This window comes from Dipteris shenzhenensis, chromosome 13 (assembly GCF_047967505.1).
Source record: "Dipteris shenzhenensis isolate YYH24624 ecotype China chromosome 13, Dip_SZ_1.0, whole genome shotgun sequence".
Classification (NCBI taxonomy): Eukaryota; Viridiplantae; Streptophyta; class Polypodiopsida; order Gleicheniales; family Dipteridaceae; genus Dipteris; species Dipteris shenzhenensis.
Genome location: NC_141608.1, coordinates 29142542 through 29160190, shown reverse-complemented (window position 1 = coordinate 29160190; position 17649 = coordinate 29142542). Strand labels below are relative to the sequence as shown.

General features: G+C 44.8%; 1 protein-coding gene across 1 annotated transcript in view; it reads right to left on the bottom strand.

The window, feature by feature from the left end:
• LOC147895263 (26S proteasome non-ATPase regulatory subunit 2 homolog A-like) overlaps positions 1–17444 on the bottom strand; it is a 41594-nt gene extending 24150 nt beyond the window's left edge. The window contains exons 1-6 of the mRNA XM_087383281.1: positions 17153–17444; positions 16967–17067; positions 4612–4732; positions 4464–4523; positions 4285–4352; positions 4154–4196 (exon numbers count right to left, since the gene is read on the bottom strand). Of these exons, the coding sequence (XP_087239407.1) occupies positions 4154–4196; positions 4285–4352; positions 4464–4523; positions 4612–4732; positions 16967–17067; positions 17153–17272 (513 nt within the window). The 5' untranslated portion in view covers positions 17273–17444. The remainder of the gene's footprint in view (positions 1–4153; positions 4197–4284; positions 4353–4463; positions 4524–4611; positions 4733–16966; positions 17068–17152) is intronic.
• Between the last annotated feature and the right edge of the window lie 205 nt (positions 17445–17649).

Below are 17649 nucleotides of genomic sequence, written 5' to 3'. Positions count from 1 at the left end.
ATCCATCCTTCTTAAAAGGAGATCTGTGCATTTTACCAAGAATGCACCCTTCACAGGCATGTGGAGGAGGTGTTTCAAGAGGAGGCAGTGCATCAACCATGGCATGTTTTTGAAGCGTCATCAAGCTGCCATAATGCATGTGTCCATATCTCGCGTGCCATAACTCCACATTCTGCATAGCAGCAGTAGGAGTGGAAACTGTAAGAGCATGTGCTGGTCTTTTCTCATTCAAGCTGAAAAAGACCACGCAACAGAGTGCGAGACAATCTCAAGGCATAGTCATGCTCTCTATCATGGACTGCACACTTGTCATCTTCAAAAATGACCTAAAATCCAGCTCTGTTAAGAGTGGACACTGAAAGTAGATTTTTTGTGATACCAGGCACATACAAGACATCAGAAATTCTGAATGTTGAGCCATCAATGGCTGTAAGTTCAACTTCTCCTGTACCACGGACTGAATAGGAGGAGTTGTTGGCACATGTGACCTTTTTACCAACAGGTGGTGGATGCAGAGATGTGAAAGTGTATTATTGTCCACTAAAGGCCAAAATGGGCCCATGGGACATCAAGAACTCTGAGAGAGAGAGAGAGAGAGAGAGGCAAGCCAGTAAATAGACAATGCTCAGAGACAAATATAGAAGCAACACTTTATATTTCCGTCCGGCCACAAAGTAGGACAGGATACAATACCAAAAGGTTCTCCTGTCTGAGGCCGCGTGCTCCACCTCGAGCGTATGTAGACTCTCTGTCCAGAGTGTTCTTCTCAACCTTGCTGCCCTGAGTGTCAGCCTAGGTAGGCATCCCTCCAAGCTCACTCTGCAGCTCTTCCTTCTCTCCTGGTCCTCTGGGAATAGGCTCCAAGAGTAGGTCTCCTGCTGCTCCTGACTGCTTGGCTTTTGCTGCTCCAGAAGATATAGAATGAGGGCCTGGAGGCCCTCCTTTTATAGGCCCCCAAGGGGCTGTCATAGAACCGACCAGCCGGCGTCATCCTGGCCGACCAGTCTGTTTGCTGGCCGACTTGGTTGGCTGGTCCAACCAGCCCTATATAAGGGCCCTAGCCAGGCCCTTTTGGGCTGCTGCTAGGCTTGCCTTCGTTGCTGTTGGAGAACCTCTTGCAGGCTGTATACCTGCCCACAGACCCCCACCATGCTGCAGCCCTTTGCCAGCTCCATGTCCTGCATGTACACGTCCGTACTATTGCTGACATCATCACACCTCTTTCCTGGGACACCCCACCATGTCTGCTGTTCCAGATCCCCACCTCTTCCAGGCCAGATCCTGATGCTGAATGCCTCGCCGTCTGCTCCTGTTGTTGGCGCCATCTGTTGCAGCCATCTTGACTACAGGTGTGTTCCCTTTGCTTGCTGCCCACATGGCAGCCTGTGTGCTGCCCATGTCGCAGCACCCTCTCTTTCTGAATAACACCCACATAGCAGCCAGGATGCTGCCCATGTGGTACTCCCTCAAACCCTAGGTTCACCCCCCCCCCCCTGCTCTCCTCATATGGGAGCTTACAGATGGGGAGGTACCATTCCAACAAGTGGATGGATCATGCTCCAAGGGGAAAGCCGTCATAAGCAGTGGGATAGGAGTTAAGCAAGGTTCCCTCTCTATCCAACTCTTTTTTGGCCTCTTTATCGATGATCTGGAAGATGGGAATACACAGCAAGAAGGGTGTCAGGATTGCAGGTTATGCGCTGCTACTACTTATCTGCGCAGATGATGTGGTATTCTTCCCAAAGAGCAACGAGGACTTGCAAGCACACTTGGATGCACTGAGAGAATTCTGCAGACACGTGGCAATGCATGTCAATATTGACAATATATACCTAGATGAATCCAAGAACATTCCCAAACTCATCCTCTAAAAATACACATAGTGCAGTTTCAATCTCACGATAGTCATAAGATTGAAAACCATACTCTCCATTACGCATAGCAGGGACTAGCTACTATGACATCCCCACTGACGTCATCAGCACCCAACAGTGGGTGTACACCATAGTATAAAAGTATGCTCTCACACATACAAATCCACACACCCACACATACTTGAGCATCCATTTATACAAAGTCTTCGAACTGAGTTTCTATCAGCACTCCGGAGGTGAAGGGCAAACCTAGCCATGACGAAGGCTAGCACTAAAGGAGAAGGCTAATCAAAAAGTAGTCCAAATCTCTTTATTCAAGCTACAACTGCTTGTGAAGTCTAAACGATTTCATTTTAGTCTCTCCCAAACAAGCATCTAAATCTAAATCTAGCTAATAGGGCAACGCACCATTTAAGATAGAAAGAATTTCACAATACCAGTAGGCTGCAACTTGGACGAAAACTTCGCAAGGTGAAATTTGCATGTCCGCTAATACGGCAGAAGCATATATGTAGATGAATCCAAGAACATTCTTAAACTCAGGGTGTAGACCATAGTATAAAAGTATGCTCTCACAAATACAAATCCACACACCCACACATACTTGAGCATCCATTTATACAAAGTCTTTGTACTGAGTTTCTATCAGCACTCCGGAGGTGAAGGGAAAACTCAGCCATGACAAAGGCTAGCACTAAAGGAGAAGGCTAATCAAAAAGTAGTCCAAATATCTTCATTCAAGCTACAACTACTTGTGAAGTCTAAACGATTTCATTTTAGTCTCTCCCAAACGAGCATCTAAATCTAAATCAAGCTGATAGGGCAACGCACCATTTAAGATAGAAAGAATTATCGCAATACCAGCAGGCCGCAACTTGGACGAAAACTTCACAAGGTGAAATTTGCATTTCCGCTAATACGGCAGAAGCATATACCTAGATGAATCCAAAAGTAATATAGACAAGACAAAAGTAATGGTGATTGGGACACATAATAAACAGATTGATGTCACCTTTGAAGGACAGCCCTAGGAAACAGTCAACACATATGAATATCTAGGACTAGAATTCACAGACAACTACAAATGGGATTCATGTGTACAACAGTTGCAGATATACCAGAAGATGCATGTGAAATGAGGGAGGGAAATGCTATAGAAACTATGGCCAAACCCAAGGACAAAAATGCAATTCTACCAACAGGAAATTAACTCAATGGGCAGCTATGGAATGCAAAAATCCTGGGGGAAGACATATCAATGTTTAAAAGGCACCTAATCTGCATAGTCAGAACCAGATCTAGAGGTGGAGATGGGCAGGTGGACAAGACCCATGATACCCACAGAAGAAAAGACCTGCAAAACCTACAAGGGAGGTAGAAAATGAGCACCATGTGCTCCTAAGATGTAGAGCCTACGCACAATCAGAGAAGGTTACGGGAACAGTGGAAATAACTTGGAAAATCTGTTGGAGCAGCCAGCCAAACAGCTAGGAACCTAATTAAAGAGGTTTTGGAAAACCACAAGAAGGTTGTAGGACTAGCACACAAAGCTAGCACAAGTATTTACTACATAATATTTTGTTCACTGGATGTAAGGGATAAGGTTTATAGTGATCACCTTGTCCCATAGACCCTGAAGAGTCTCACAACTATTTCACTATCCTACCCTTCACTACATTTGGGCCCTCTTTACATGAAGATTTTGTCTAAGCTAGCCATAGACAATGGCGTGGCAAGTGTAAAACAACACTCCATTGAATCTTTCATGCAAGCCCATCGGATAATCACATCAATGCATACATACATACAAACATCCTTGTGTGCATACACATACACACTACATACATACAGAAATAAAGATTCAAGCCCATCATATATTCACATCAATGCATACATACATACATCCTTGTGTGCATACCCATACACACTACATACATACATAAATGCATACACCCCATACATGCATACATACGACATACATACATACATCCATATATGTATATGTTCCTCTGTATTTTACACATATGTGCATGTATAAACACACACAAGCACACTATACGTATAGACATAAATGTATGTATTTATATTGCATATGCATGTATGTTTAACCTTGTCTCGTTCTTTCTTTTTTTAATAAAACTAAAAAGGACAAATATATGATATGTTCTATTTCTTCTTTGAAAATGTGATTACAAGTCATTATCCGTAACTCGTGGCATGCAAGGACAAAAGAGCTTCAGGACACTTGTAAACACAACAGAGAGCTGAGAAAAAAAAACCTGTCGATTTTGGAATTCAAGGCCTATTTCTCCAGCGAGATTCCTAAAAGCAAGGCCAGACAATGCAAAGCTTAGGGACCGTCGTGCATTTCCTTTAGTTAAACTAACAATCTTAGCTTTCGAAGTATTACCTGACATATTCATGTCCCCATGAACCAATATCTCCAGTTGAACCCAGTAATCTGAACTTCAAACTTTCCTACAAGGCAAATCGAAGGTATGGCAGATTGAAAACCTCCAAGGGATACAGCATCCAACCAAAGCTGTTAAGCCAATTAAAAATTGTAGCAAAAAGGGGATTCGTAATTACCCTTTCACCATCTTCAGACATTGTCAATGCTAATACCGAAATAATGTCGGCCAGGTATTTCTGAAAGGCATCCAAGTAACATAGTAAATTAGAGAACAATAAAAATTTGACAGAACTCGAACTTGATAAACTGGCGAATATTTAGCACCTTCAGCTCTGTATCAGCCATAATGGGGTAGAACTTCTTCAAGGTGCCATAGTGTGGTCTTAAAAATTTTAAAGGTTTAGGAACAGAGGTCATCGAGCTTGTTGCGGTCCGAATTTCTTGTCTGCAATCAACAAAATATAGGAAACCAAAGCAATAGGAGTCAAATTAATTGAGAAAACCAGCACCAAGTGTGCAAATGTACGAGAAATACAGATTTCAATAACTTTCACCTAGACAGACTACTCTGTTCAGCATGAGTTTGTAAAATAAGCAAGCCAAATGACATCTATCTCATGCTACATTAGCGGGACAAAGGGAACGTCATTGGGATGTGACTACGTAGATAGGGTTGAAAAAATCTGGTGAATCTTGTACTTCACAACCAATAGATGCATCATTTGCATCCCTATTACAGACTGGCTGACCAGTCTGTCACACCAAGACTGTCCGCCCCGTCTCTGATCAGCTGACCCTGCTCTGGCAGCCTATTTGAGGCCCTCCTTCCAAGCGCCTCTTGCTGGGATCTGACCCAGCTCACCTGGAGTTTCCAGGCCCTGAAAGTGCCAGCAAACTGGCGACCCATCTGGCTGTCCTGCCATACAGTCCTGCAGCCTCTGCTCTGACATGCTGCTGTCAGTCTGCTGCTTGTTGCAGCCCCGACCTGCAGACACAGTCTTCCACTGGGTGTCCTCAGCAGCCCATTTCTTGCAGCTGGTGCTGCACACTGATGCAGACCCGCTGTACCTCTGCTGTACCAACGTAGGTACCTTCATACTCTTGAACTCATAAGCGATCTATGTGCTGCCCATGTGCCAGCCATATTGCATGACAGCCTCATCCCCTCCCCTGCAGGTTCATATGCCCACATGTATGCTAAGGTGTGACCCCCCTGAGCTCTCCTCATTTGAGGGCTCACAGGTGGGGCATTGACCCTCTTTACAACACTCTAACACTCAGCCAACTCTAGGTCAGACCATCCTTAACCACAGATCCGATCAAGACATTACCTTAACCATATTTTCAGAAAGGTCAAATCACCAACTCCTAAGATGAGCATCCACTATTTAATTGGATGCATACTCTTGATACTGCTAAACTCAATCAAATATACCACCTGAATTATTCAGTGTCAGTATATTTCATCATCCACTGATGCAAAACCACCCCCACTGGATAGTTCTGGTTAATCTCATGTTCTCAATATGAAACAATCAACCAATACACACACACACACACATGTTCATAAGACTAGAATATGTCCAATCTTACAAATTATATTTTTTTATAGAAGAAGTGAAAGAACAAAGGAAAGAAGGTGACATTAAACAAAATTATGAGTAAATGAGAAAAATAAAAAATACTATTTTAAACATAAAAATAGATATTAAAATAACTTAATAACCAACCACTAGTTGATCTCCATATTTCCATATGGAACTTTCAACCGCCATGTTAAGGAAATCTTACACCATAAGTGAAGCCCAAAACATTTTTGTTTACCATCATATTTGAGGCTATCATCAAGTAGCTCTCAGCCAGGCCCACTATTTGTCTCCAGAAGGTTGCCAACCCACAACAAACAGGTCTTAAGCCTCTATCAGTTCTTCCCTCACCCTCATAAACCAAGATGCTATGTATGTGTGTCTGTGTGAGTGTGTGTGTGAAGTAGCTCTCAGCCTGCCCCACTATTTATCTACAGAAGGTTGCCAAACCAAAATAAACGGTTTCTAACCCTCTATCAGTTCTTCTTCCCTCACCTTAGAGTCAACACACCACAACTCCCAAACTGAAATTGATGGACTGTCACAAAGAGAAAGGCAGAATTGTTTCTTGAAGAAGACACTCTTACCTTATGCATATCTTAACTCCCTACCAAGTCTGAATTTACAGCATCATATGTCTGAACACACTATAATAGTGGGTATCTCCTTGTAGACTATGTATCTTGGGGATCCATGCCAACCTAGGTAGATCTATTAACTTTTAAGCATCAATATCAGATACAAATTACCTTTGAATCAAGGTTTATACTAAACTGGCAAACTTGCAAAAAGCAAATCAAGTCACTGTAGACATTCAAAAGAAATGCAAGTGTATTTTTTTAGAAAGACTTTAAGTATTTCATTCCTAGAGAACTTCTAAAACAGGTTTCCCATTTCTATGATCAACTTCACTCGCAAGGGTCACCGTTTCGGCTACCCTCATGGAGCAGCAGCAGAGAGCCAATAAGGCTCTCAACATCAGAGTACGTGGGATCCCACGCACTGAGGCTACACCGATGGTAGATGCGACTGCGTTCGTGACCGCTACCCTGGGTGTGGCTGAGCACAGGATAGAGAGGGCATGGCGGGTGGGGAGAGATCCCAACCAAGAGCAACCCCTGATCATACGATATCATGACACTCGGGCACGACTTTCAGCTCTACGACGTAGGTCAATCCTTCGAGATCAGCCAGCAATCTCTATGGATGAGGACCTCACACCTCTACAGGTTGAGGAGAGGCGCTCTTTGCTGCAGCAGCGGGATCAGGCACAAAGGGGAGGGGAAGTGGGCAGTGGTACAAGAGGGACGACTTCTTATAGGCCCCCGTAGGACACCTGTCCCCTCCCCTACATAGGGAAGCGGGGCCTATGAGACTCAGATATCCGAGACCCTGTCCTACACCATTTGGAACTGCAATGGTACCTTATGGTCAGAACCAGGGAACTTCTCGGAATCCTATACAGGCCACAACATAGTCTTCTATACAGAGACACATCAGAGTCCAGAGCGCCCTTTCCGAATAGTCAGCAGATATACATGGGAGTCTGCCTACAGAGATGAGACGAGGGGTACACGAGGAGTTCGAGGCCCAGGTGGAGTTGCAGTCCTTTTCAGATCCACACTTTGGGGGATCATTTCAGTAGAGTGGAGAGATACACATTCCAGATTTCTTAGGATCTGGATACGACACATGGACAGCCAGGATCTGTTTGTCGCAGTTTGCTACTTCCCCCCGGAGACCTCCCACTTTGCCAGAGATATTCGAGGTGGTGATGAGACATCCCCATTTGCTGCCCTTTATCAGTCCATCGTTGACTTTTCTAGCCGCGGAGAAGTCCTAGTGGGAAGGGACTTCAACGCGAGGATAAGGGCCCGTCGGGTACCACTTCTTGATTTCAAAAATGATTCCACTCTACTGGCAGATGTTGACCTTGAGGAGGCAGGTATGCTACGGGTTTCAGCTGCCAGGCGAGGTCCATTCTCATCCTATGGGCAGGCCCTATTAGACCTAGGCAGAATACATGATCTCATTATCTATAATGGTCTTGACAGATGGCCCGCTTCAGGTGGTTTCACATGCTTTCCACATGGGGGGGGCTCTAGTGTTGATTACATCATGGGATCCCCTGTCTTCACATCTTGCATTACTGACTTCACTGTAGCACCTCTCCCCCCAGGGGCTGATCATACATACCTTTTCTTTTGCATCTCCACCTCCCTTCGCAGAGCACCTTCCACCCCACTCAGTGCTTACTCCACCTACCACGATATACGCTTTGATCGCGATCACTCACCTTCTTACTCTGGCCGTCTGTACATACTTCTCGCTTATATTGACTTCATACCCCTTTTAGAGGATCGTGCTGCCCTTGTCACCCACTCACTACACGAGGCTGCCATTCACGCTTTTCCCCACACCACCCGCCCACCACCCCTTGGAACCGTACCCTGTAATAGTTGGTACGATGATGAGTGTAAGGCCTTACGCCGTCAACTCACATTCGAAACCAAAAACAGTCTTCCGAGCGCACCAGATACACTACGTGAATACCGTAGATTGGTACGAAGGAAGAAACTAGACTTCGTTCGTCGAAACGAGGAGGAGCTACTGAACATCTTGTTTAGTAACAACTCTAAGGACTTTTGGCGGAGATTTCTGGAAGGACGGTCCCCTCCGCCACTCACTGACACCCAGATCTAGTTTGATTATGCACGCACACTTTATGACATCCCAAATCAACCAGCCCCTAGCCTCTCACACATGCCTCGTCCCACATCCTGCACCCTCTTCACTAGAGGAGGGGTAAAGGATGCTGTAATGAAACTTCATAATGGCCGAGCGAAGGATCATGAGGGACTATGCACTGAGTTCATTGTATATGGGATTAACCTCCTAGCCCCAATCTTAGCAAAGCTTTTTCATAAAGCGGTTTGTTTGGGATTTCCACACACTTTGACCATCAACACTATCTCACCCATCCACAAGGCAGGGGATCCCATGAGCCCGGAGAACTACAGGACCATTATGATTGGACATGTCATGTCCAAGATTTATGCATCAGTACTTGACTCCGAGGTTAGCAGACTTGCAGAGTGTCGAGGACTCAGAGCAACAGGACAGGCCGGATTCCGACGTGATCATGGAACCATGGACCACATTCTGATGCTCAGATGTATCATTGAGGAGGCAAGGTCAAGGAAGCAGAGGGTTTATTGCTGCTTTATGGATTTTCGCAAGGCATTTGACACGGTCCCGAGAGCCCACCTCATACGGCGCCTACAGGACTTGGGTTATGAAAAGGAGATCATTTGGGCTGTCATGGCACTTTATGAGAGAGTTTCTGGCAGAGTTTGAGTAGGATCCGAGTGGACAGACGAGATCATGAGTACCATCGGGATCAAACAAGGGTGTCCTTTGTCGCCTACCTTGTTTGGCCTCTACATTGACGAGCTTGAGACAGTGATGCAGACACGGGGGGTGTAGGTTGCTCTCTTGCGGGCACGCTGATCCAAATTTTGCTCTATGCAGATGACGTGGTTCTCTTGTCTTCCTCAACAGAGGGGCTTCAGAGACACCTAGACACACTACAGTCCTTTTGTGAGTCTCATGATTTGAAGGTCAGCTTGGGTAAAACCAAGGTCATGATCTTCAATACATCTCGAGCCATCATGCGTCAGGAGCAGTTCACATTTGCGGGGTCATCTGTTGAGATAGTTTCATCATACACTTATCTTGGGGTTATCTTCTCCGGACCGAGCTTCACTATGAGATCTGCGATGCAGGCACACTTGAGTAGAGGGTATGCCTCATTGGCCAGGCTAGAGAGGCAGTGCTTCCGCTCACACTTTCAGGATCCACGCACCAAGGGGTTGCTTTTGGACTCCTTGGCTCGCCCAGCGGGGATGGGGCCCGTGTGGAGCGGCTACAGGTTCTCATGCTATCACGGATGATTCGTGGTAAGTCATCCGTTCCTCACCAGATCATTCACGCTGAGTTTGGGTCACCCCCTTTACAGCTAGATGCTGCATTTCAGGTCATCACATATATGTACCGAGTTAGGGAATATGGGGATTATACCTCGGGGCGTAGCAGGCTACCATGGATAGCTCTATCCTCTTCTATGACACTTGCAGCAGGAGGAGATCAGAGGTGCTGGTATGCACGTACAGAGAGATGGTTTGAGCGACTGGGGCTCCACATGGATAGGGTACCTCCCTTCCAGTACAGCATGGATGCTCCGTTCTCTCCCCTCTTATCACACAAGGTCAACCAGGTTATCCGTGAGGATCTACTACAGCTACACACTTTTCGGACCTGGTTGGAACCGAGTGAACTCCCAGTGAAGCTTAGCTTCTACAGAGATCACTTCTTACATATCACAGCGGAGGGTTTCATTGACCCACCTGGATACACACAAATTCACCTACCCCACTCGATGAGGATCTCTCTTGGGCAGTTCCAGGTCTCTTCACACAGACTTCGCATCGAGAGCGGCAGAGCAGAGCGACTACCCAAGGAGCGGCGCATATGCACACTATGTGACATACAGGAGGTTGAGACAGAGGAGCATTTCATCTTCAGGTGTCCTGTGTACTATGAGATCTGAGGACGTTTCCACTGCCTCTTCAGAGATAACTATGGGATTTTAGCCCATTTCCTCTCCTACCCAGACCAACGGTGTTTGGCAAGTTTCATTCATGAGGCACTTAGACACCACGATAGGATACTCCGAGCACGAAGACAGGAGCAGACTTCTTCCTCAGTTGATCCCTCTCATAGCTCTATCACGGAGTTCTTTCAGCTAGATCACATGGACCCCAACGAGACGAGGCCTCGACATGACCGTGACCCGGAGCCCGTGACCCGACAGCTCAGACAGAGAGTCGACACACAGATCACACTCGGAGACATCCCCTCCTTGTTTAGAGTTGGAGCCCGACCGACGGGGTTCATAGTAGCCCTGGTTAGACGCAGAGCTACGAGCAGGAGACGTGCCAGGGCTGCACCTCTGAGTGGCCGACAGCACTCTATTGCCTTGTTCATGCCTCCACTGCCTCATCATCCTGATATCTTGCTGTTGCTGGGGATGATGATGATATTGATGATGATGCTAAGATTGATATATAGTCGACCATCGACATGACTATGTTGTACTTAGGACTTAGTACTACCATTCTGCATTTTTTGCATTTTTTGCAATATGGACGCTCATTTAGTAGCTCCACTACCACAGCTCGTTGTATCAAGATTTTTACAGTCTCATAGACCCATCGGTCTTCCAAAAACTTTAATAAACTTTATTTCTTTCTTTCTTTCTTTCTTCATTACAATACAGAGTCTAACTCTATACGATGGCCCAAGTAAAGTGACCAGCTTTACAATGCACTGGCAAGTGATCCAAAGAATATTACCATTTCTTGCTTCCTAAAAGGACATCCTCTAATATAATTTTCATCCCATGACAAGTTCAACAACCATATACCAATCATTCTACGTCCGCCTCTCACTATAGGTTTTGAATTCACAGCCTTTAGGGAGAGAGGCAAAAGAGTGGACTTTAGTCAAGACCCACTCTTTATCCATCCAAACACAAGCTTCGCATAAGACGTAAGTGTTTGTGCACAAGATTGACTCTCGTACTATGTCCAGCACACACGTTTCTTTGTGTTTCTTGCATCTAGTCTAAGAATTATAACTCAAGATGACAACCCGAGGGGTCAATGCACTTGCCCAAAAGATCTCTCTTGGATCACATGTCTAAACAGGCTGTATACGAACCTTTCACATGTCTTTTGCTTCTGCATCCATGAAGCTTGCAAAAGCTCTTTGGACATCCTCTCCCTTGTATGATATGATTATTTATAGCAAAGAAAGGAAGTGAACTCCCAAACCATTGTAAACAAGATCATATGATGCTTCAATCTTGTGATTCACTCTGCATTTCATTGAGGCCATTGGAATAAATACATTTAGATTCCGTGCACACCTCTTTCTAGATCATAATCTCGGAATCCTTTTTTAGTCTTTGATATGTGCGACTGATGCCTCAGCCCAAATGCTAGTTTCTTTCATCATTCAGCATTCATCCTACTGAGATGGGAAATTTGGAGCAAGCATGACTGTAGAGTGTGTCTCCATCCAGCTAGATTTTGAATCAAGGCCAAGGCACCTTCTGTAACCGACCTACAATTTCCTAAAGGATAGTAGACCATAACTTGCATTGCATATTCATTACTCACAGCCACATTGCATCATTTCCAACCACTTAACTTTAAACAACACCACTTAGAAACAATTTGAGAAATAGCTGGATGGAGGCTAGAGTGCCCCTGCTCAATGAAACCAAGTACAAAACACCACTTGGCGCCCCTTTCGGTATTCATTTACTTCTTTAGGAATGAAATTGGTACGTACAACAAGGGCTCACCCTTGTGCTCTACCCCACGGGCAATTCCACTGTCCAAGCCAAACTTTGGCTACAACCTGCATTCCATCCTTGTGCACACACTAGTACCCAAGTGCCAAGGCAAGGCTAAGGCATTCACCATTGTCCATGACCACTGTAAAGGTGTCCAAGCATTCCACAAAGCATCCAACTTGCTCAACCAGCACTGGCAATCCCACAACCCACTGACCAACCTCTCAAGGTGACCAAGCTTCAACACAGATCTCAAACTGAACAAGTGACCACAATACAGAAAGAAAATCCACATGCTGCCCCCTTTGACTCCAATCTGGTTACACCCTCTGTGACTGGGTGCCTATTCACTGCATGAAGGGTCAAGAGGGGCTTCCAACAACAAAGGAGCAACGACAAGCTTCCACAATGACTTCAATTCAGCTCCAAAACACCTCCAGGGGCAGCAGAAAGGAAAGGAAATGGAAATGGAAAGAAAGGTGAACCAAAGAAAATCACTTACATGACCAAAAGCTCCACTTGAGTTGATTGATGTGACAAGTGAAAGTACAACACTCATGTAGAGTGGCCACACACACACTCAAGTACCATATGTATATGGGATAACTCCCAAGATGTCACATGGCACTCTCTCACACAGACTCATGAACTAGTTCCTAGTACACACTAGAACACACTCTTTGACTATAATTTCTCCAACCTTCCCCCTCAAAGCAAAGAGTGTGAGACCCAACACGCAAGGAGTAGACTGATCCCCCCTCCACCGCAATACTGCAAAGAGAAAGTCCAACTATCCAACACCGCCTGTGTGATAGTGACTTCTCAGTCAACTTGCGACCGGTAGTGAGAACCATCCCTCGTCACCCCCCTTTACTTTGAATTGGGTAGGAGTCTCACATAGCCATAAGAGTAAACACCCAATACAATCATTTTTTGTAGGACTACCTAGGGATGAGTACCCTTATTGTCTCCAAAGCCACAAAAGCATACATCATTTTAGAGGGACTACTCAGGCAGAGGACCTTTATTGACTCGCATAAGAGAAATCAAGATCCATATGAGTCACCATCCTCAATGAGGGTGACATGGGCAGATAGTGCTTGGTCGATGACTAGAATCTCCTCTGGCGTCTCCTCTCCTTCAACCAAGTTGGCATGATGCTGGTCTTGTTCTTTGGCTTACTTTGTGTAGCAATGTGCTTCAATATGGCCCTTGCGCTTACAATATCTGCACATGATGTTCTTATGGGCTTTCCATTTGCTGGTGTAGGCAAGTGCCTCTTCAGTGCCTGATGTAAAGAGCAAAGATTCTTTGTCCCGACGATCTTTTTCGAGAAGAAGAGTCACCATATCATCAAATGTTGTCGAGGCAAGCCTAAGTACTTCAAGAGTGTTCTCAAAAACGAGAGACTCCTTCCATACTCTTCATGAGGACAGCCATTTTGTCCTCGTCATCAAGTGGACACTTCACACTAGAAAGTTCTTGAACAAGAGACTGCATTTTTGCCAAGTGTGCGCTTAATGCATCATTGTCCTCCATTTTTAACTTATAAAATTACAACTTCAAGAAAACCTTGGAGTTTGTAATTTTATTACCAAAAAGATTCTCGAGATGCTCCCAAATCTCCTTGGCCGTCGATTTGAAGTTGATGTGATGAATCAAAGTGTCGGCGAGGCAAAGTCCAATAAGAACAATGGCTCTTGATTTTTGTTGCTTCCACATCTTGAGTTGTTGAAGCTCCGTTGTTGCGGCGTGGTCACGATCATCCTCAATCACATCCCATACATTTTCTTTCATGAGGGGCAGCATCGCCTTAGTTTGCCATGTAAGAAACCCCTTGCCCTTGAACTTCTTTACAATGAGGGATGTGGAAAGAGAAGTCATGGTGTGGCAACTCGAAAGAGAAGGCAGGGCCAAGAGGAGGCAGCGGGCAGACGCAAGTAGAAGAGGCAGCGTGTGCAGCGGGCAGAAGAGGAGATGCAACGCGGGCAGGAAAGGAGAAGCGCAGGGGCAACGCCGGCAGGAAAGAGAGGCTAGAGGCAGCGTGGGCTGTTGCACGGGCAGCTAGCAGCAAGCGTAGCAGCAAGTTGATGACGAGCAACTCCTCCAAATCGGCATCTAGATCTCCATGATGAGGCTAGAGCTTGAAGGAAGGGCTGCCCTTTGGAAGAAGATAGCTTCCATTTCCGGGCTACCTCACTCCTAAGGCTTGCCCAAGGAAGGGAGAGCTAGAAAGAGGACATGGCTCTGATACCACATGAAGGAATGGGAAGAAGGTGGAAAGGAGGCAAGGGAGCTAGAAGGAAGGAAACATAACTTGAAATAGAAATGAAAGGAAATGGAAATGGAAAGAAAGGCAAGAACCAAAGGAAATCATTTACAAGACCAAAAGCTTCACTTGAGTTGATTGATGTGACAATTGAGCGTCCAACACTCAAGTAGAGTGGACACACACACTCAAGTAGCATATGTCTATGGGATAATTCCCAAGATGCCACATGGCACTCTCTCACACACAGACTCATGAACTACTTCCTAGCACACACTCTTTGACTCTGATTTCTCCAACACAAAGTCAGTTACAACAAAGTCTATAATAACATAGCAGCAAATCTGTACTTTCAGATCACTCTCTGCAGTCAAATGAAAACTAACCTATGCAAAGGAAGCGGATTTCATCATTGAACTAGAAAGTAGAGTCACAAACGTATAATGCAGATCAGACCACTATTTCATTGAAGTCAAGACAATCCAATTCTACTAATTCATTGATGACAATCAGTGGTACAAGGCATAGGAGCTGCGTTTATTCAATTTCTATAGCTGGGGATTAATACTCTACACTAAGATGGCCTCTCCTTATTGCTCCTCCCCAGACAAGGATCCAATATCACATCTCAAAGCCAGAGGTGATTCCGGAGTATGAAGCTCGTCTCAAAGCCAACTCCAATCCCAAAGGAACACATCTTATTTCAAAACTAGCTCCAATTCCAGAGCGTTCATTAATCACTGGTACAAATTTACTAGACTTTTTATAACCAAAGTCACATAAGTTATGATGCGATGCAGATCATAAGATCATAAAAGTTCAGGAAATATTGACCTTGAAACAGCTTTCTTGGAATATATTGATATTTTCAACAACAAACGTGGCAATAGATGAATGAAGGGTTCCAAAATGTATTCCCTTGCATGGTAACACACTTATAATACAAAAATACATATGAAATTGTGACATCCAATTTCTGCTGTGGCAATAGATGAATGAAGGTTTCAAAATGTATTCCCTTACATGGCAACACACTTATTATACAAATACATATGAAAATTGTGACATCCATTTCTGCTAATCCACTGACGACAATCAGAGGTACAAGGCATAGGAGCTGCATTAATTCAATCTTCTCCAGCTGCATGGATCCAGCCTATTTCGGGATTAATACTCTACACTAAGATGGGCTTCTCCTTAGTGCTCATCCCCAAAAAAGCATCCAATATCACATCTATCTCAACACCAGCGGTGATACCAGAGCATGAAGCTCATCTGAAAGCTAGCTCCAATCCCAACGTATCTTATTCCAAAACTAGCTCCAATTCCAGAGCATTTCATTAATCACTGGTACAACTTTACTAGACTTTTTATAATCAAAGTCACATAAGGTATGATGCGATTCAGATCGTAAGATCATAAAAGCTTAGGATCATAATGTCCTTTTTGCAATATTGACCTTGAAACAGCTTTCTTGGAATATATTGATATGTTTCAACAAATAAATGTGGCAATAGATGAATAAAGGGTTCCAAAATGTATGCCGTTACATCGTAATACATTTAGAATACAAATACATATGAATACGAATACATATGAAAATTGTGACTCCGCGTTTCTGAACACCCTTAGGGTACTAGCCAGCCTTTCAACGAGCTAGGGCTCCTATCTTTGGAAAATCAATCGATGGGACACGTTACTTTCTTTTGACGTATTGCATTGCTAGCTTTTGTTAGCAACAGTAAAACCCTCCTAAAGTATGAGAACATTCGCCTTGAACTATTCCTTACTCCAATTCGTGTCAAGTTTATGCTCTGTCACAGACAACCACGAGCTAAAGTGTGCCATTCACTACTGTCCTTGTCTCAAAGTAAAGTCCCCTCATCAAAATCTCTGCTCTTTGAATGTGTCGCAATACCGGTTGACGGATAAAAGATTCATGCTCTCCTAGTAACAGCGAAGTTCACAGCTGGCAAACATAAAAGAAGCAATCAGCCACTTTCTTCCGTTTACCGGTCAAAAGTCTTTCCCCTTCATAGGAGGCTGCCACAAATTACTTTGCATTTTCGAGATGTCCATGTCAACCTGTCAAGGTGAGCTACACGAGCGTGCATTACATGTATATGGTTGATTGTCAGACTCGGAAAGCGGCTATCAACGACCTATTAATCGAGCTATTCCAAAGTCAAAGCTACTATGCATCAAGCATCATGTTGTCAGCCTATGGAAAGCCCAAGAGACAAGTTTTGAGCCGCCCATCAGACTTTTGGAAAAAAGCGGACGACATGGTATTTGCTGCCTGCTCTACTAATGACCGAGAAGTGGCACAAATTTCCAGCTCATAACATGTAAAAGCCTTGTAGCGGAAGCTATTCCTGGAAAATGCGGACAGACACACCATACCTCATACTCTCAAGGGCCAGCTTTTGCACGCCGGGATCTGAATCCTGAACGCGCTCAACGTAAAGCTCCAATTGTTGCTTCAAAGCGAGATCCTCTTCGGACTACACAAAGGCAACGGGAGCATGATCAGCCAAAACAGCAAAAAAAGAGGAAAACCGAGAGGACAGGGGAGAGAGAGAGACGCACCAAATCCTCGTCCTTCTTTTCTTCCTTCTTGAGCTTTTTGGCATCTTTAGGGCTGGGGAACTTGGAGGGAGGATGAGGAGCTTTGTCGACGGAACCGTTCTGCTGGGGGTCTGGAGCCATGGCGATGAAGAAGCTTGAGCTCGGAGATGGAGACCAGCTGCAAAAGTCGAAGCCCTAAATCTCCTCTGCACTTCTTCTTCCTCTTTACTTGTTTTTTGCTTTCCTTGCCATAAAAAGGCTCTTCTTCAATGGAACATCATTATAAAGAGAAGGTTGAAGAACGCTTGGAGTGCAAGACACAGGAGTTTGTGTGTGCTTCACTAATCAAGGGTTTGGCTTAGTGATAATCAAGGGTTTTCCTTCGCTTGCCCTTCCACCCTCTGAGGGACGTGGCGGCACCCTCTCAGAAAGGTGGCGACAAGCTGGCCTACCTGCCATCAAGCTAGTATGTCATCAAGATGTTGAAAAAATGGAAATTCTTATTACAAGGGTAATAA